This window comes from Callorhinus ursinus, unplaced genomic scaffold (genome assembly GCF_003265705.2).
Source record: "Callorhinus ursinus isolate GAN/ISIS: 27379988/994484 unplaced genomic scaffold, GSC_fseal_2.0 scaffold4, whole genome shotgun sequence".
In the NCBI taxonomy this organism is placed as follows: Eukaryota; Metazoa; Chordata; class Mammalia; order Carnivora; family Otariidae; genus Callorhinus; species Callorhinus ursinus.
This window is the reverse complement of record NW_027397066.1, coordinates 64,559,098-64,580,425: the sequence shown is the minus strand read 5'-3', so window position 1 is coordinate 64,580,425 and position 21,328 is coordinate 64,559,098. Positions and strand designations below refer to the sequence as shown.

Here is a 21,328-nt window from a genome sequence, read left to right as displayed (position 1 = left end):
TTATAAGTAATCACTAAGGGAAGATGTGAAAGAAGAAAACAATTCCTGGGAGGAAAAGAGTACTAAGTAGGTAAGGCGTTTTGAATAAAAGTTGAAGTCAAGTGGATTCAAGGTCTCTTGAGCCTTAATAACCCAATCATATTAAGAAAAGTTTTCTAGGGCACCTGGGTGGCTCAGTTGGTTGGGCGACTGCCTTCGGCTCAGGTCATGATCCTGGAGTCCCGGGATCAAGTCCCACATCGGGCTCCCTGCTCAGCGGGGAGTCTGCTTCTCCCTCTGACCCTCCTCCCTCTCGTGCTTTCTATCTCTCATTCTCTCTCTCTCAAATAAATAAATAAAATCTTTAAAAAAAAAAAGAAAGAAAAGTTTTCTAAGATTTCCCACTATATTATACCAAACGTCTCACCAGATCAGACCCAAGTGGATAACCAAAGCAGCAAAAGAGCAATGTCAGTTTTTGAAAATCTATGTCATCCTGAATTCTGAGGGAAAGAAAACTAGGAAAAACAGAACGATTTGGATGAAGAGAAATACAAACAGCAACATTTCAGCTAATATTAATTTAAGATAATTGCTCAACATATTTGCTTAATAAGAAATAATAAAAGATAATATTTGGTAGATAAAATTATGCAATTTGGTAGGATTTTAAGTGTAAAGGATAAAAATTCCCATTGATCCTATAGGGCAAGAATGAATTACTTTTTTCTGTAAAATGTGGTATTATTATCATTATAAAATGTTGATGGTGACCTGGTTCGCTCTTATACTAAGTTCTCATCATGTAACTCCTTAGAGGGTAAAAGAACCTCAGCTCTGATGGGGCTCAGGACACACTACCCCAAAATATGGCACCTTGGCATTCTGAATATTTTAAGCAGAAGCAGGAAGGTCACTCTGAACTCCTCCTCCTTCCTCATGCTCCTTCCTTGAAGTAATCATAAAACCTTCATGTGCCCTTCCCATATGCAAAGGAAAGGAGCACCATCATCTCTGAAGACAAAGAATCCTAACAAACAAGCCTTGTAAGTGTCCCCCAGTTTACTACAATTGCCTCATATTCTTTAATCTATCACATTCCCCCACTACTGTCCACTTTTCATCAAACCTAGCATAAAATATTCCGGTCTGCTTCTTTGTGTCTTTATTTCTTCTTGAAGGCTCCTGTTCACATAAAACATATTAAATAAATTTGTAATCTTTTCTCCTGTTAATCTGTGTTTATCAGTTTAATTTTCAGACCCATCCAAGGACCTAAGAGGATCAAGGAAAATTCTGCCTTCCCTACACCTCTTAGAACCAGGAATATCTACACTTCTGGTCAATGGTTGGTCCAGGTGGAATTATATAATGTAAATGTTTTCCCCTTTGGATAATCTTCCCAAACCTGGCATACATTTCAGGCACTAACCTCAACCTCAGCTTCACTGCATTTCTTCAACCTTTATATTTTATTCTCTCCACCTTTTAAAATCTTATTGCCAAGAGATTCATATTTCACTTGCAAAACAACCTCAAATTCTTCTGTAGGAATGCAGATATAGATAGTTGCTGGAAAGATAAAGGAACGTAAAGGGGTAGTGTTGACAGGAAGATGTTTGAAAGCTGTTTCACAGAAGCAGGATCTGGCAACACGGTAGTAGAGGGTGAAGAAAACTGAGATTGAGCAATCTGGCAAGACACTGCAGTAAACCAAGTCAACCTAAAGAAAAACTGATTAGCAATGTATAAAAGGAGGGGCAGATGTATGAATGTAGGAGCAAGTATAAACAAGAGTCAAAAGGAATCCATTGTTAATTGTTTTTTATAAATGCTCATCAAGTAGATTTAAAACATAAAGCCTCTAGACTAAAAAAAAAAAATGGTATTTGTGTATGGGGAACAGATCTGAAAGAGAATAATAATGGGAGGGATTTTTTTTTTTTTTGTATTTCATTATTGTCTTGACATTAAAAAATAGACATGGAGCTAAAATCCCAGAACAGAAATCAGGACTGCAGATCTGACTCAGGACAACTGAAAACCTAAAAGTGGTTGAGATGAAAATAGTGAAATACAAGTGAGGAGAAAAAAACAAAGAATTGTCCATGGAGAGAGATCCAAGGTGCTGAAAAGAAAGAAGCAGAGACTGCAGAGATACAGCCAACAGCAAATCAGAAAAAAAATGGTAGGTTAATATATATATATAATATATAAGGTAATATATAAGGTAATAAAATATAAAATAAATTATATATAAGGTAATATATAAGGTAATAAAAGTCAAAGGAAGGCAACATTTCAAGAGATCCCAAATTGCTGTTAAAGGCATCAGTGGAGATCAAGCAAATCCATTCAATCTGAGAAGAGATCCTTAAATTTGCCTACAAAGGGATTATGAATGACAAATGAATTAACAAAATTTAAACCAATAGCTAAATCAACACAACAAAAACCAGAATTTAAATAATACTCTGAAGAAAAAATCTATGACTTTTTCAAAAATGTAAATTGTATTTGCTTTTTAATTTATGATTAACTGATCTATCATCAATATTGCATTTTATCTACATGGTTTTCTCTCTATTTAGATTAATTTTATGCTCAAACAGGCTAAGATCTGTAACTAAATGTGGCAATGGTGACGATATGTCAAATACAAAAATAACCAATTCATCTAAGCAATGGGTCCATTTACTACTCCCTGAGTTAAAATTAATTGCACTTGTGAATATGTTCATATGTGTAGTCACCAAAAAAAAAAAAATAATAATAATATACATTTGTTGACAGAGATATGATGTTTCTTGAAAAGATCAATAATATCTGTAATTACCTGCTTGTTGGAGAGAGAGAGAGAGAGAGAAAGAGAAGGAAAAAAAAGAGTGAAAGACAGAGAGAGGATGAGGGAGGAAGAGAGAAAAATGTCAGTATGTAGGTCTCAGTGATTTAAAAATATCCATCCAATTGATAGTGAGCATTTATTGTTATCACATAATTTGCAGTCTCAGTGAGTGTATGTGAAATAATCTTTGATTTAGTCACACCCTTAATTTCATGAGAGAAGAGCTCCATCCAGTATTTTTGTACATAGATCTTATTAGGAAAATGTTGCATTTGAAATGATCTCTCAATAACAAGTTCCTTACAAGCATTTATTTAGAATTATAATTCTAATAAACATGGACAAAACCGATTATCTCATAAAAACAAATGAAAAGAATTTAAGAAGAATTTCAGCTGATAGTATTTATGCTTATGTAAGTGGATATAGGAATTTAATGAGAAATTGTAAGATACTGCTCTTATAATTAATAACATACTACAATTAAACTGTACTTCATGTGCATAAAGAAGGCATCACTTACAGTATTTGATCCCTACCAATCTAAAGGATAGAAACAATCCATCTTCCTAGATGAAAACATTGAAGATGATCACTTGATCAAGCTCATAAAGCAGAAAATGGTAACTATCAGAACAAAAACTAAGTCAACAAACTATAAAACATTAAATTCTTAATAGTCATATGGCAGACACAGGTGCACTGCCGCTAGGAAAAGAGCAAGAGCTGGGAGACAGAAAGCCCAACCTAATTACCAGGCACAGATGTGTAGGGATTGCTGATGTGCTGAAGGTGGATATGAAAACTAAATTCTATATCCAGCAAAAAATCTTTCAAAAGCAAAGAAAAATATTTTTGTCAACAACTGATAGGTGAAGAAAATTGACTGCTAGCAGACATGCACAATTAGAAAGCTTAAAAGAAGTTATAGAGTTAGAACTACACTTTCAAACTTTGATCTGTACAAGGAAATGAAAAGTACCAAAAATGATCAAATGAAGGTAAATGTAAAAGAATATATTTTATTTTGAATCACTTAAAGAGAGCAGCATCTTACATGAAATATTAACAATGTATTATACAATTTGCAACATACTTATAAGTAAAAATGTATGACAAAAATAGAACAAACATGGGAAAAATGAAAGGAACTGGGGCAAAGTTCTTACACACTACGTGAAGGGGTTGTAATATTATTTGAATATAGACTATTAGAAGCTTAAGTTGAATATTACAAATTCTTTAGCCTATACTAATTTCTTAAAGAGCAATCACTAAAAAAAAAAGGGGAAAGTTTAAAGAGGATAAACAGGTCAACTATGAAGATAAAATGGAATGATTTTTAAAAACTATATTTAAAGGAAGTCAGGAAAAGGCAAAATTTGACACATAGAAAACAGCAAGATGGTAGATTTAAATCATATATGTAATTACAAAAACATAAATCATCCAAATATACCAATTAAGGGCAGTACTTGAAGACTGAATAAAAAAAGGCAAAACTGTCCATAAGAAATCCATCTTAAATAGATAAATGTTGGTAAGTTAAAAGTAAAAGAGTAGAAAAACATACCATGCAAATACTATTTAAAAACTCAAGTAACTATGTGAGTATCAGAAGAAGTAAACTTCAGAAAAAAGAATTATTACCACAAATAAAGAGGATATTTAAAAAACCATACAGGAGTCAATTCTTAACTTTTCTGTCAAGAAAACATAGGAATCATAAAGTGCATGCATCAAAATACATATAGCAAAAATAGATAAAACTGAAAAAGTACACAGAAAAATCCATTATTATAGCTGGAGTTGGCAACACTCATCTTTATTTTATTTTTCAGATTTTATTTATTTATTTGACAGAGAGATAGAGAGAGAGCACAAGTAGGCAGAACAGCAGGCAGAGGGAGAGGGAGAACCAGACTGCTGAGCAGAGAACCCAACGTGGGGCTCATGACCTGAGCCGAAGGCAGCCACTTAACTGACCGAGCCACCCAGGTGCCCCAACAGTCATCTTTAATTGACAGAGCAAGCAGACAGAAAATCAGTAAGAATACAGAAAGCCTGAAAACACAAGCAACTTGACCTGACTTTTTTAGAACATTCCACCTACAACAGTGGAATGTTTTCAAGTGTCCTTGGAACAGTCACTGATATAATCCATATTCTGGAGCAAAAAATATTTCTCAATATATTCTAAAAGAATGAAATAATACAGAATTTTTCTCCTTTCATAACAGAACTAAACTAGAAATCAGTATCAAAAAGATATTTCAAAAATCTATAATATTTGGAAGCTAAACAGCAACTTCAAAATAACTCATGCATCACAAAGGAAATTTTAAAATCTTTTGAACTGAATGAAAATCAAAACAAACATCAAAATTGTTGAAATGCAGCTAAAACAGTGTCAAGAGGAAAATAGATAGCATTAAAGTTCATATTAGAAAGAAAGGTCTAACATCAATATCTAAGATTCTACCATAAGACACTAGAAAAAGAAAAAAACCAAACCCAGTGCAACCTGAGGGAAATGATAAAGAGCAGAAACCAATGAAATAGAAAACAGAAAAATACTAGAGAAAAATCATTATAGTTCAAAAGCTAGTTCTTTGAAAATATTAGTAAACTCCCATATAGTTAAATCAGGATCAAATTACTAATATGAGGAATGAAAGAGAAAACATCCCTACAGATTCTACATATATTAAAATGACTTAACACAGTAATACAAAATTTTTGTGCCTATATATCGGATAGACAAACGTAATGAAAAAATTATCTGAAAGATACAAACTACAAAATCTTATTCCAAAAGAAATATGTAACCTGAACTTCCCTATTATCTACAAGAAATTAAATTTGTAGTTAAAAGCCTTCTCACAAAGAAAATGTCAGGACTAGGTTTCCTTGGTAACTGCTACCAAACAGTTAAGGAAGAAATAATATCAACTCTACACATAATTTCCAGAATATTTGAAAGAACAAGTAAAACTTCCCAAGACATTTTATGGGACCAAAATTACCCTGATACAAAATGAAGAAAATACATTACAAGAAAAAAAAATATCCATCAACTGGAGAATGCATGAATACACAAATTACTGTCCATCCATAAAATAGAATATTACTCAGAAATAAACAAGAACAAACATACACGCAACGTCATGATCTCAAAAGCCTTAGTGAAAGAACAGCTATATATGATTCTATTGATAAGACATTCTGGAAAAGGCAAAACTCTAGGGTCAGAAACTAGATGAGTGGTTGTCAGGAAATGGAAGGAGGGCATAAATATAAAGGGGTATGAGGAAACTTTTTGGACTTATAAAGATATTAGCATCCTGATTGTGGCAAGCATCTCACTACTATGTATATTTGTCACAACTCACCAAATTAAACAATTTAAAAATATCGATAATCTGATTTTCAAAAATGAATTATAAATAAAGGACTTGCTGCCTGGCTTCAAGAGATATGGTTAGGTAATTGCTTCCAGTTAATTTTCTTGGTCAGCCTCAACAAATGAGCAGATGTCATGCTGTTCTCAGGATGGCCTCCGCAAATCACTAAGCAAGACAACGGTTCTAAAATCAAATAATCTCCACCAAATGTGAGATCCCTTTAACAGATAATCTGCTTCGCAAACACTCCACTGACCTCACAGAGACTTTGCCAGGTGAGCATCAAGGTCTGACACCCGTCCCTGTCTAATTTTGCTTCCACCCTTTTCTTTTCATGTTTTTTACTTTCCAGTTAACCTTTTGAATTAACTCCATCTTTGTGCCTGCTTCCTAGAAAGGCCAGTCTGTGACAGACTGTCCCTGGAATAATCTGAAAAAGCAAGCAGTAAAATGGGCTTTGAGGACTATATCTCTCACCATGAGCCCTTTAGTAATGAGGTCCACAACCTTGAGGTAAGTGGTGTGTAGACAACCCCAGCACAAGGTAGTGATCCAACTGTTAAAACATTCATTCACATGTCGAAAACCCCAGATCCTATACAATTAAAGTGGAATGCCCTAGCCAATGGGGATGATTCAGGCATTTGAAATATATGGGGAATGATACAATGTAATAACAATGCAATTGCATAAATAGTTGTGCTAAATTGCACTGATGCCCTAAAGGTTGATAATGCAAAGCTGAGGTCAAGTAACCCAACAACTGTAACCAAATTAAAAAAAAAAAACAAAACACAAAAACAGTTTCTTTGCTAGCTTACAAAGCTAGCAATGATCAAGCACAAGATGAATCCAGCACAGGATTTGAGAGTCTCAGTGGCTAAAGTCCAAAGACACTCGGACGGTCAGCAGGGGCAGGTCTGTTACAGCAAAATCAGAATTCTGATTAAGAAAACCCGGCATCCCGACACACAACTGAGTAGATGGTCCCGAAGATTCGGACCTCCCCAGACCTTTTCTGAATCTTCTGAGCATGAAGAAGTGATCTCAAACTCTCACCACCACCAGCAGCAAAACAGAAGGAAAATACAGAGGTCTTTCTCCCACAAGACAACATGTGTCTACCTCAGGAGATGTCCCCAATTCTATTTCTGACCCTCAGGCCTATAAACAAGTTAAGTCACAGCCAAGGACATGTTAGGGTCTGATAAGAGAGGAAAGGGACATTACCCCAAAGAAGCTGCAAGACCTAGATAGCACATATAAGCAGGACTGGGAGATAAATCTAGACCAGGAAAGCCAGAAATAAGACTGAATATATCCCATTTGTTGACCTGCTGCACCCTCTCAGAACACAAGACGTAGCATTTTGGTAAGGACACCAGAAGATGGTGCTAACCCACTGCTAAGGTTGCTCCAAGAAACCAGAAACAATGACCCACAATGACTAGAGTTGAAATGCCTAAATTGCAGAGAGAGAATTTTGAGGAAGGGATTAAAGGCTCAGAAAATTGGGCAGGCTAGAATGGACACCAAAGGATTATGGTCCATGGAAGGACCCAGAGAATACCTAGTCACCAAGGCCATCAGAAATACACTGGTCAGAATAGAACCAAAATCACTAAGAAAGAAATTCAGTGGCTCTCCTCTGCAGGCCAGGGTGAATATAAAAGAGCCTGTCAGGGCACCTGAGTGGCTCAGTTGGTTGAATATCCAACTCTTGATTTAGGCTCAGGTCATGATCTTGGACTCTCTGGGATCAAGACCCACATCAGGCTCCATGCTCAGCACAGAGTCTCCTTGTCGCTGTCCCTCTGTTCCTCCCCCACCCCCTGCTCCCATTCATTCTAAGATAAATGGATAAATCTAAAAAAAAAAGAAAAAAAGCATGTCATAGACATTAGCTTGCTGAAAGGAATGGAAATAATAGTGCCTTAAACTAATATTAATACACCCTAAGAACCCAATATTCAACCTGTGTCACAAATAGTTAAGGTCCTTCTCTCCATCACCTGTGGAAATAAACAGAATTTCTCACTACAAATGGAAGTTCTCTGGAACTTATGATGGCGATTCTTCATTAATGTACCTTGGCCAGACCCTGGAGAGAAGAACATTCTGTCTTGACAAAAAGTTCACCAGCTAAACTATACCCCTTCCTTCTTCCCAACATTTAAAGCCTCTGCCTTATGGTTACTATACCAGCTGCCATGAACCTCAGTTCAGGACGGGTGAGAGATTATGTCTACGTGATAATAAAGCAGACATGGTTTTGAAGCAAAGGTTACGGGACCTAGGAAAATGCAGAGCCCACCCACCACTACCACCACCACCACCACCCCAGAAAATGTGGAAGTAAGTGGCACAGCTTTAGGGGAAAAAGTCTTAGCAAGGGTACAGGAATAAATTAAGACAAAGAGGTAGAGAGGATGATTTATGAAGGAGGGGAGTTTGTCACAGAATTGAGGCAAAATGCATGTGTCCATCTTCACATCCTTCTTTGCCTGATTAACCCTTATTTATCCTTTAAGAGCCATTTTAGCAGCCATGCCTTAAGAAGAGCTTTCCCTGTTCTTCACATTCCCTAAATCTTGACTTCAGGGTGTCACTACAGCAACTACGACAGAATGTGTTCTTTTCTGTTGTAACTGTTTTTATTGAGCTATAATTCACATACCATAAAATTCCAACTTTTAAGGTGTATAATTCAATGTTTTAGTATATTTACAAGTTGCACAATCCTCTCTAATATCTAAGTCTGGAATATTTCAACACCCCAAAGAGAAGCCCCATACCCATTAGCAGTCATTCTCCATTCACCATTCCTTCCAGCCTGTGGCAACCACAAGTCCACTTTCTGTCTCTATGCATTTACCTATTTTGGACATTTTATATAAACAGAATTATACAATATGTAGTCCTTTTGTCTGGCTTCTTTCACTTAGCCTAATGCTGGCAAGGTTTATCTATGTTGTAGCATGTAACAATATGTACTCTCCTTTTTATGGCTGAATCATATTCCATGGTGTCTATATGCCACATTTTTTTACTCATTCATCACATGATGGACATTTGGATTATTTCCACTTTACGGTTACTATGAATAATGCTGCAATGAACACTGGTGAACAAGTTTTTAGTGGACCTATGTTTTCAATTCTCTTGGATATATGCCTAGGAATGGAATTGCTGGGTCATATGGGAACCCTGTGCTCAACTCTTTGAAGAACTGCTGAACTGTTTTCTATTTTATATTCACACCAGCAATGTAACTGTCTTTCATTTATCTAGCCCTCAAATTTCTTGAGGGTAGGGACTATCTTATGTTCTACCATATCACCAGCATTTAGCAACAGTGCCTAATGCAGTATGGTTGTGTATGAGTATTTGTAAAGTGAATGACTAAATTAAAAGCCCAACAATTTTTTTCCACCTTATGCCTTCTTTTGGAGAGACACTTATCAAAATACCACTTCATCACAATGCTCCCTCCCAATACCTTTAACTTTCTTCTCTCCAGATTCCTTTCCCTCTGAAACTAATCTAAGTAAATAACATACTCTTAGGTACCAGCACGTCATGAGATGGGTGATCTATGATCACCAAACTGGAGAATTGGGATCTACTCAGGACTGCTCACCTGCACATTAGAGAAGTTAATATAATATAATCTGATGGTAGAATCAAGTGTTTCCAAATTGGCACCAATTAGCAGACAGGCAGATATTCATGTATATTTAGGGAGCAAAGTGACTCCCACATGGGGCCAGAGGCAACATATGGGGCCCATCCCATTACAAAGGCAGCCAGAGAAGCTCTGCAGATGAAAGGGCCTTCCAATTCTAGCAGCTCTGGGTGGGGATTAGCCTCCCATGATTGGTACTTAAGTAGCCTGATGATTTCCAGCTCTGGCCAGTTAAAGAGATTATTGCATAGAGTAAATACTCACTTTGATCCTCAAACACAAAGTGGACATGTGCACTTACACTTTAAACATGACCAACTTCTCTTGATATGAAATAGGGACACATCTCTAAGAAAATATGAATATACATTAATTCCCCGTAAAATCTCACAAAAATCTCTCCACTTCCGTTGATAAGCATTTACTGATACGGAAAGAGAAGACTCCCCTGATATTTTATATAAGACACATCACATTGTACACATATACTTTGCATCATTTCATTTTTTTAAGAATAGAAGTCGTGTGTAACTATGTTGAATAAATTCTCAAACTTTTATATAAATGACCTGCGGTAAGCAGAATGCCTACCCCAAGGAAGCCCATGCCCTAATTCCTGGAACCTACAAACATGTTACATTACATGGAAAAAGGGACTTTGCAGATGTAATGAAGGTTATAGACCCTAAAATAAGGAGATGATCGGAATAATCTAGATGGATTCAGTGTGACCACATGAGCCCTTAAAAGGAGCAATCTTTCTCTGGCTGGAATCAGGAAAGATGTTGCAGAAGGAAAAGTCAGAAATGTGAAGGGTGAGAGAATTTTGAACTACTCTTGCTGGAAGGGGACGATATGGAAAGCATGAGGACAAATGTGGGCAACCTGTAGGACCCACAGCCCAGCCCCCAAAATGACAGGAGACAAGAAAATGGGGACCTCAGTTCCATAATCAAAAGAAACTGAATCTGGCCAGCAACCTGAATAAGTGTGGTAGCAGATTCATCCTCAAAGCCTCCAGATCAGGACTCAGTCCAGCCAACACCAGGATTTCAACCTTGTGATATAGTGAGTAGAGGACCCAGCTGAGCCACTGTCCTCTTGACTTCTGACCCAAAGAACTATGAATAAATACATTCGTGTTGTTTTAAGCCACTGAATTTGTAATAATGTGTTATGGCAGCATCAGATAACTAATATATTACCAACTGTCAGTATATTAAATTCCAAAATTCCAGAGTAATGAAACACAATAACCACTAGAACAATCAATTAAAATTGCACACTCCTGGAACCAATTCACATTCCACTACCAAATGTTATTTGTTATGATAAATACATAGGAGATTTCTACCCATAATTATGGGGTAGTTTTTAAAATTATATCTAAGAATAATATTCCAATTTCTAAGTAATTGTCTTCTCCAACATGTATAACTTTAGCATTCATTTTTAAAAAAGTAAATAGATAATTGCTTTGTCCCATTTTCATATTGGCTTATCAGTTCATACAGTTCACTATAGGTGTACATCTCTTTTATAATATATTTGATTAAATTCCTATTTCATGTAACCCTATATTAGTCACATTAACAAAAGCCAGTGACTGTTAATAAAGTTGAAGGTATCAATGTTTTCAAAAACCTAAGTACATAAATGATGTCAAAGATTTATAGGTCTCAAAACTACAAAGAATTCTAAAGCAAAAGTCACTTATATTTTTAGTATATAAATACATAAAGCCAATAACATTGCCTTACTTTTTAATAAGACTTTATTAGTCCAATGACCGTACTTTGGTATTTGTTTTTTAAATTAGTAGCTCCAAATTGCACGGGGCTTCTTGCAAACATATCACAGTTCCTCCAGGTCCTGATCTAAAGAACACACGCTTTGGATATTCCAAGTTCTACCTGCTCCAGCCAATGTTTCCAAATTACAACAATGCCAGTGAAATTGGACTTTCCCAGAGACTCCATAACATGATATAAAATCGAGATGTGGCACACAGACACTTACTTTTTCTGAGTTCTTTCAGCCAGCCTTGCAATCTCTAGCGCTGCCTTCCTTGCTTCAAAATCTTCCCTTTTAACCACCTCTCCAGTCCCTCGGTAGCCTAGCTCCACCAACTGGCGGGCCAGGCCTTCATCCTAAAGAGAAAAATAAACTTTACGATTTGCACACGAATTAGACACCTTATTTTATTGGCTGTATACTGAATAACTTTTAAATGAAACTCAAACTTATTTTTTAAAAATGAGACATATGAGATATGAAAACTTAGAATTCTTTCTAACAATACTTTCATAAACACCGGATTTATCACCCCTTTCCCACAGATGTACAATAAAGAAAAAAAAGGAAACATCAGTCACTAACTTTTCTCTAAGGGATTAAAGGACAAAAGTCTGTTGTTTTTAATCCATTTATGAGAGCAGCTGTAGATAATTAATAGAATATCTTTAAAACAATAAGCCGAGACAATAGTACTCATACAAGAAAGACTTTTAAAAACCAATTGCACAAAAAGACAATTGGGTTGCTCCCATACAGTGCAACATTTCAGAGACTTACTTCCTTGAAGTCAATGAACTGATGACACAGAGCATTAAAACTTCAAATACAAAATAAAGAGCAGATGCATTTCCTATTTAACGGGAAAGATATTGTTTCCATATAATGTTGGTACCAATAAAGACAGCAAAGTAGAAACCCAGAAAGATGACAACAAAAAAGCTTCAAGCTGAAAAAAATTTCCCCACAACCCTTTAGCCCTTTTATATTTCAGCTACTTTAGGAAATGTCTCACACATTTGTGTCGCTTGCATAGCATATTCAAAAAAGAATACTGCTTCCCCATAATCTGAAGAGGTGTTGTTTTATATGAAGTTACTGATAGGAGGACTAAAGTGTTACATAAAAATATGTACATATTAATAATGTTCCTTATATTATCATCTGGGTTAAATATGAAATATCTGAAAGACAGTGAAAACAGCATACATTTTATTGTTACAGACACTTACTTAATACATCACTGTGGAATGCAAGAACCATCTGACAGAATTAAATGAGAAAATGTAAGATGCCTGGTTAATAATCGATTCAGCCCTTAGAGGCTGGTTTAAAATTCAAACCAATGGGAAGAAAACATTTAGACATTATCAGCCTAGAAACTTGCTACTTTCCTTTGCTAAAAATTAAAAGTAAATACAGTTGACCCTCAAACAACAAGGGTTTGAACTGTGCAGGTTCACTTACACACATTTTTTTCTCAATAAATATACCGGAAAATTCTTTAGAGATTTGCAACAAATTGAAAAAAAAAACTCACAAATTAATTGTGGAGCCTAGAAATAGTTAAAGAATTAAGAAAAAGTTACTTGTGTCATAAATGCATAAAATATATGTAGACACTAGTCTATCATTTACTACCCTAAAAGATACATAAATCTATTATAAAATGTTAAAATTCATCAACACTTACAGATTGTACACCATCTTTTCATTTCTCATTCTGATATTAGTAATACATATAACATCTACAGCAATCTGTATCCTATAAGACAATATTGATGTAGTTACTGACAGACGATTCGTCTTGTAAAGAGCTGATGTACACTTACTTTAGATAAAACACAGTCCAGGACTGTAAATGTATTTTCTCTTCCTTCTGATTTTTTTTTTAAGATTTTATTTATTTATTTGAAAGAGAGAGCGAGCTCGTGAGCACACCCGCATGAGCGGGGGAGGGGCAGAGTGCGAGGGAGAAGCAGATTCCCTGGTGAGTGGGCTCCATCCCAGGACCCCAGGATCATGACCTGAGCTGAAGGCAGATGGTTAACCCCCACCCAGGCGCCCCGCCTTATGATGTTCTTAACATTATCTTTTCTCTAGCTTACTTGTAAGAATACAGCATATAATACACGTGACATACAAAATATGTTTTATGTTATCTTTTCCACTGTTTTATGTTCTCAGTAGGACCTCTGGTCAACAGTAGGCTATTGGTAGTTAAGTCCTGGGGGACTCAAAATTTCTCCACAGATTTTCAACTGCTTGGAGATCATCGGTGCCCCTAATTCCCTTGTTGTTCAAGGGTCAACTGTACAGAACTCTGTGTAGCAATGGGATGCATTTGCCAAGCTAATAGAGTGCAAAGCACCAGGCCTTGGGAGGGCTATGTGCCTTTTTTCTGGCTCATTTCCCTGCTTATTACACGGGTTATTCTAGGCTCTTTAGTGAGAAGCACAAAACTAAGCAAATGCCTCCACCTAGTGGAATTAATATTTAATAGAAAAAACAATGAAGATTTTGGATTTGATTTACAAAGGAGAGATGATTTGAGTGTAAGTTTTCATAAATACTTTGTTAAAAGTGAGCATATGGGAAGAACTCTCAGCTAAACTCTGAGACTGTGGGGTTTTTCTAGAAGAATGTAAATGACTTGTAGTCAACACAGTATTTGATATAATGAAAGCCATTAAAAAAAGTTGCTGTATTAATTCCATATATGGAATGAATGGTGCATTTCCGTGTGCCTTTCCTGGGCCACACAAAGTAATCTGGATAGCTCTGCACTCATCTACACTAATGTATATTGCAATAAATAGCAAGATCTACTGAGAAAATAAGTAGAAAGCTGAAGTTGGTTGCCTCACCAACCATTACCACTAATAGAATCAGAAGTCATCTGTCCACTTTAAAGGGTCAATTATCTTTAAAGAAATTATCCTTAAAGAAACCTGAGAAACAAAATATTTTTACTTATTCACATATTTAGCACTTCTGATGCTTTATTCCTTTGTGTAGATCCATGTTTCCCGCTGATATGATTTTCCTTCTACCTAAAAAACTTTCACATTTCTTGTGGTGTAGGTCTGCCAACAACTAATTATCTTGCCTTTTGTTTGACTTAAAAAATGGATTTCACCTTAATTTTTGAAAGATATTTTTGCTGGGTTAGTGCTCCAGATTGACTTTTGACCTTTCAACACTTTAAAGATGTTACCCCATTGCCCCATGCCTCATATTACCTCTAGGAGGTGGTTAGTCTTTTCCATCTGTTTTATTTTACATAACGTGTCCTTTCATTTTAGATTCCTTTAAGATTTTTTTTATCATTGGTTTTCAGCAATTTTAAGATAGTCCTTGGATTGGTTTCTTTGTGTTTATTCTGCTGGGAATGCACTGTACTCCTTGGCTCTACAGATTTATAGTTTTCACAGAACGTGGAAATTAGCCATTATTTTTTCAAATATATTTTATTCCCTACTTCCCTGGGATTCAACATACATTTTTTGGAAGGGCAAAAAGATTATCATTTTCTATAAAACTCTATGGTTTTGACGATAACAGTTCATCTTAGTAAAAAATAGATGATTAGCCATGAATCCAAGTATATAAATAAGGCAGTAATCTTGTATTAATTGTCAATGCTTCTTCCCTCATATGACTGAGTCATTGATGTTTGGAGGCCAGTGGTTTAGAGCAGGTTAACTATAAAAAGGCATCATGCAGAGCAGAACCCAGAGATGGCTCGCCCTTAAAGAGGCTTCCTTGCTACACATGAACCATAAAACATGTGGCAAGGCAGAGGCCACCCAAGTGGGCAGCAAATGTCTGTACAAGACTTAATTCTGACTACATGACTATTCTTCTGGGACAGACGTCAGACATCTCTCAGCTGCTGGGAGAGATGTTTGGCCCCAAGGATGCGGATTGGAACAGTACCTTCCAGTTGCTGTGGTCTTGGACCTCGGCAGTTGGACTGGGACTCCAGGGTTCCATCCCAGAAGCCCGCAAAACTGCCCAGGGTCATACTGATTTCTGGAAGGCTACAGATCTGTGGTCTGGCATGCACAATTCACTCCCCAAACAGATTTGGGACTGTACTGTCGCCAGTCTCTGGGCCAGAGCTCATGCCCACCCCCAGCCTGGCTGTACCCCTGGGGCAAAGTGCCTCCCACACTATTCCTCTAGTGGGATAATGGTGAGGGGTAGACGAAGATTGGAATTTGGTGTTATGTGGGATGAGCAAGACCCCTAACAGGTGAGTCTGGAACAAGGGGTAGCCAGGATCTGGAGCACCGAGGTATTTCTCATCAGAAGAGAGAGAGATAGAGAAAGAAAGGAGGAGGGAAAGAAGGAAGGAAGGGGAAGGGGAGGAGGGAGGGAGGGAGGGGAGGAAGGGTGGGTGGGTCTATGGCCACTAGAACACTTGATGTTGCCGACAGGCTACTGAGGCTCCCGTAGCTTTTATGTCTTTTGTTATTATGTTGTATATTGCTGGAAAAGAGTTATTATTGTAGTTCAATCTTAAATTTCTTCAACTAAACTCACTGATTTGTTCTAAAAGGATTCCAGTCTAATTTTCTTGTATTCTCATGGCAGATAATCATACTGCCTGTATAATAATATTCTGACTTCTTCCAAGTATTTATGACATATTTCTTTCATCATAGCATTGCTGTGGTCAGACTACCAATAAAAAGTTAAAGAGTACTCACAAACATTTTTATCATGTTTCTATTCCAGTGCTAAACTTTCCAAATGTTTAACTGCTGATTATAAAGTTTACAAGTGATTGCTATATACTCTTCATCAAGTTATGACATGAGTTTAGAATTTTATCCTATGCTTTTTCTGCAACTATAGAGATTATATTTTTTCTTTTTAAATTTAATGTTGGGAAAATATATAAAGAATTTGCTCAAGTTGCAAAATCAGAAAAGACCAGTAGGTGGTTTTAGAAGTCCCTGATTTCCCCCCAACAAAAAGACTTTTTCACTCTCATTTGAATGCTAAATTACCTACTTTAGTCAGTCCAGGCAGGAAACAGATGACACACTTAAATGGAGTAAGTGAAGGAAATTGAGTGGCTGAGTTAATTAACAAAGGTATAGTCAGGGTTAAGAAAAATCCTAGAGAGATAATGAAGCACCCTGCAGCTAGCTACAGCAATAAGCTATTAAAAGTCACTAGTCCAAATGAGGTAAGAGGAGGGAGCAGTTAAAAGAACCCAGGGAAACAGCTGTAGGACTCAACCCTAAATTGTGGCTTTTTGAAACAAAATATCCATTGCTAACCTACAGCACTGTATGGAAGGAATGGGGTGGGGGGAGGGGACGAACTACCTAACCTCTCCCTTTTGGCTTCTAATTTCTTGCTGGTGTCTCTTACTGGATGAACCCAACTGGCGAAAGGGAAAGGGGGCCCAGTTGAAGCAGTCAACAGAAATCAACCTCTTGGGACAGAGAGTAAGCTGGGGTAGGACAGAAGGTAGATCTCAAGTACCAAACAGAAAATATCTAATACAACCAGGGAAAGAATTCTAGGTTCAAAATAAAATTTTCCAGAACTTTAAAGATACTACTCCATTTTCTTTTAGGAATCACTCCTGGGAATACAGTCTAAGTTCAAGCTGACTTATAAGTAAGTTCTTGACACTCTAAATTAGTTTTTTAATTTGGATAAAATAAAATGAAGAGGATACTGAAAAGATGGCAGAGGAGTAGGGGACCCTATTCCAACCGGTCCCCAGAATTGAGCTGGATAGCTACCAGACCACTCTGAACCCACGAAATCAGCCTGAGATGTAAAAAGATAGATCTGGATCTCTACAAACAGAATATCGCAGGCAGTTGGTTTTGAGGTATGAAGCGGGGAGCTGTGATTCCACCGGCACATATCTGAAGATAAACAGAAGGGGTAGGGAGCCGTCGGGATCCTACATCACCAGTGAGCGACAGCCTCCCATGCTGGGGACAGGGCACAGACTCACAGACCTACAGCGGCAGGGAAAAGACTTTAGGGGCCGCAGGTATGAACCGGGGGTGACTGGCGGTTTTAGAAGCACAAAGGGCAGGGATGCGCCCCCAGGCCCTGACCTGGAGGTGAGGACTGGGAGCCCTGATGAGAAGCGCACAACCCAGGACGCTGCAGTTTATAGAAGCACAGACAGAAACAGAGATAGTGTGGCCTGGAGAGCTCATTGAAGAACAGACTGTGATCTCTCTGCTCTGAGGCAGAGGGTTGGAAACGGTCTCTTCTGTTCTCTTGGAAGAAAACCGGTTTTCACTGAGCCCATCCCCCCACCTACAGGGGGCAGAGCAACTCTGCCCAAACAGGGCTGCCTGAGTAACACCACGGCAGGCCCCTCCCCCAGAAGACAGGCTGGGAGAACAAGAGGCCAACAATCCTAAGGTCCCTATAACACAGGTGCATCTTGCTTGGGTTATGGACAATAATTTGGACTCTGTACCCTCAACCACCCCTCAACAGAATGACTAGGAGGAGGAACCCCCAAAATAAGAAAGACTCAGAGACTGTGACTTCTGTCACAGATTTACAAATGGATACAGATATAACCAAGATGTCAGAAATGGAATTCAGGGTAGCAGTTGTGAAGACAATAGCTAAAATGGAGAAATCGATTAATGGCAACACAGAGTCTCTAAGGGCAGAAATGAAAGCTGAACTGGCAGAACTTAAAAATGCTATCAATGAGATCCAATCTAATGTAGATAATCTAACAGCTAGGGTAAGCGAGGCAGAAGAGCGAATTAGTGATCTAGAAGACCAAGTGATAGAAAAGAAGGATAAAGAGGAGGCCAGGGAGAAACAACTCAAAATCCATGAAAAGAGAATCAAAGAAATAAGTGACACCATGAAACGTTCCAATGTCAGAATTATTGGGATCCCTGAGGGGGTGGGGGGAGAGAGAGAGGACTAGAAGATATATTTGAGCAAATCGTAGCTGAGAATTTCCCTAATCTGGGGAATGAAACAAACATTCGTGTCCTAGAGGCAGAGAGGATGCCTCCCAAGATCAAGGAAAACAGGCCAACGCCCCAGCATGTAATAGTAAAACTCACAAATCTTAGAACCAAGGAAACCATCTCAATGGCAGTTAGGGGGAAGAGATTCCTTACCTACAGATGGAGGAACATCAGAATAATGTCAGACCTATCCACAGACACCTGGCAAGCCAGAAAGGACTGGCAAGACATATTCAGGGTACTAAAGGAGAAGAACATGCAGCTAAGAATACTTTATCCAGCAAGGCTGTCATTTAGAATGGATGGAGAGATGCAGAGCTTCCGAGACCGGAAGAAACTGAAAGAATATGTGACCACTAAGCCAGCCCTGCAAGAAATATTAAGGGGTTTCTATAAAAGGAGAAAGACCCCAAGAGTGATATAGAACAGAAATTTACAGAGACAGTCTATAGAAACAAGGACTTCACAGGCAACATGACAATAAATTCATATCTTTCAATAATCACTCTCAACTTGAATGGCCTAAATGGTCCCATAAAACGGCATAGGGTTGCAGTTTGGATAAAAAGACAGGACCTATCCATATGCTGTCTATAAGAGACTCATTTTGAACCTAAAGATACATCCAGATTGAAAGTGAAGGGATGGATATCCATCTTCCATGCCAAAGGACCTCAAAAGAAAGCTGGGATAACAATTCTTGTATCAGACAAATTAGATTTTAAGCTAAAGACTGTAGTTAGAGACACAGAAGGACACTATTATCATTCTTAAAGGGTCTACCCAAGAAGAAGATCTAACAATTGTAAATATCTATGCCCCCAACATGGGAGCAGCCATCTACATGAGCCAACTGTTAACCAAAATAAAGAATCATATTGATAACAATACGGTAATTGTAAGAGACCTCAATACTCCACTCTCAGCAACAGACAGATCACCTAAGCAGAAAATCAACAAAGAAACAAGAGCTTTGAATGACACACTGGACCAGGTGGCCCTCATAGATATATACAGAACATTCCACCCTAAAACAACAGAATACTCATTCTTCTTGAGCACACACGGAACTTTCTCCAGAATAGATCACATCCTGGGTCACAAATCAGGTCTCAACTGATACCAAAAGATTGAGATTCTTCCCTGCATCTTCTCAGACCATAATGCTTTAAAACTGGAACTCAATCACAAGAAAAAATTTGAAAGAAATTCCAACACTTGGAAGCTAAAGACCACTCTGCTCAAGAATGTTTGGGTCAATGAGGAAATCAAAGAAGAACTTAAACAATTCACAGAAACCAATGAGAATGAAAATACATCGGTCCAAAACCTAAGGGATATTGCAAAGGGGGTCCTAAGGGGGAAATACATAGCCATCCAAGCCTCACTCAAAGAGAAAAAACAACAAACGATGCCTAAGCCACGCATTAGAGGAGAAATTATTAAGATTAGAGCAGAGATCAATGAATTAGAAACCAGAAACACAGGAGATCAGATCAAGGAAACTAGAAGCTTGTTCTTTGAAAGAATTAATAAGATCAATAAACCACTGGCCAGGCTTATCCAAAAGAAAAGAGAAAGGACCCAAATTAATAAAATTATAAATGAAAGGGGAGAGTGACTAACTCTCTCATGACTAACACCAAGGAAATAGAAACAATTATTAGAAATTATTAACAACTATATGCCAATAAATTAAGCAACCTGGAAGAAATGGACGCCTTCCTGGAAACCTATAAACTGCCAAGACTGAAACAGGAAGAAACTGACAACCTGAATAGGCCAATACCCAGTAACGAGATTGAAGCAGTGATCAAAAACCTCCCAAAAAACAAGTGTCCTGGGCCTGATGGATTCCCTGGGGAATTCTACCAAACATTCAAAGAAGAAACAATACCCATTCTCCTGAAGTTGTTTCAAAAAATAGAAACAGAAGGAAAGCTTCCAGACTCATTCTATGAGGTCAGCATTACCTTAATTCCCAAACCAGGCAAAGATCACATCAAAAAGGAGAATTTCAGACCAATATCCCTGATGAATATGGATTCCAAAATTCTCAACAAAATCCTAACTAAATAGGATCCAACAATACATTAAAAGGATCATCCACCATGACCAACTGGGATTTATCCCCGGGATGCAAGGGTGGTTCAACATTTGCAAATCAATGTAATAGGACACATTAATAAGAGGAGAGAGAACTATATGGTCCTCTCAACTGATGCAGAAAAAGCATTTGACAAAATACAGCACCCTTTCCTGATTAAAACTCTTTAGAGTATAAGGATAGAGGGAATATTCCTCAAGTTCATAAAATCCACCTATGAAAAACCCACAGTGAATATCATCCTCAATGGGGAAAAAAAGAGAGCCTTTCCCTTAAGATCAGGAACACACCCAGGATGCCCATGCCCACTCTCGCCACTACTGTTCAAAGTAGTACTAGAAGTCCTAGCAACAGCAATCAGACAACAAAAAGAAATAAAATATATTCAAATTGGCAAAGAGGAAGTCAAACTCTCTCTCTTCACAGATGACATGATACTTTATGTGGAAAACCCAAAAGACTCCACCCCCAAATTACTAGAACTCATACAGCAATTCAGTAATGTGGCAGGATACAAAATCAATGCAC

At 37.5% G+C, this 21,328-nt stretch overlaps 1 protein-coding gene across 4 annotated transcripts in view; it reads right to left on the bottom strand.

Annotated features, from left to right (window-relative positions):
* The window catches only part of CFAP299 (cilia and flagella associated protein 299), a 573,208-nt gene that overhangs the window by 533,444 nt on the left and 18,436 nt on the right, over window positions 1–21,328 (bottom strand). For all 4 annotated transcript variants that reach the window (XM_073891828.1, XM_073891829.1, XM_073891830.1 and 1 more), the window contains exon 2: window positions 11,933–12,063. In XM_073891828.1, the coding sequence (XP_073747929.1) occupies window positions 11,933–12,063 (131 nt within the window). The remainder of the gene's footprint in view (window positions 1–11,932; window positions 12,064–21,328) is intronic.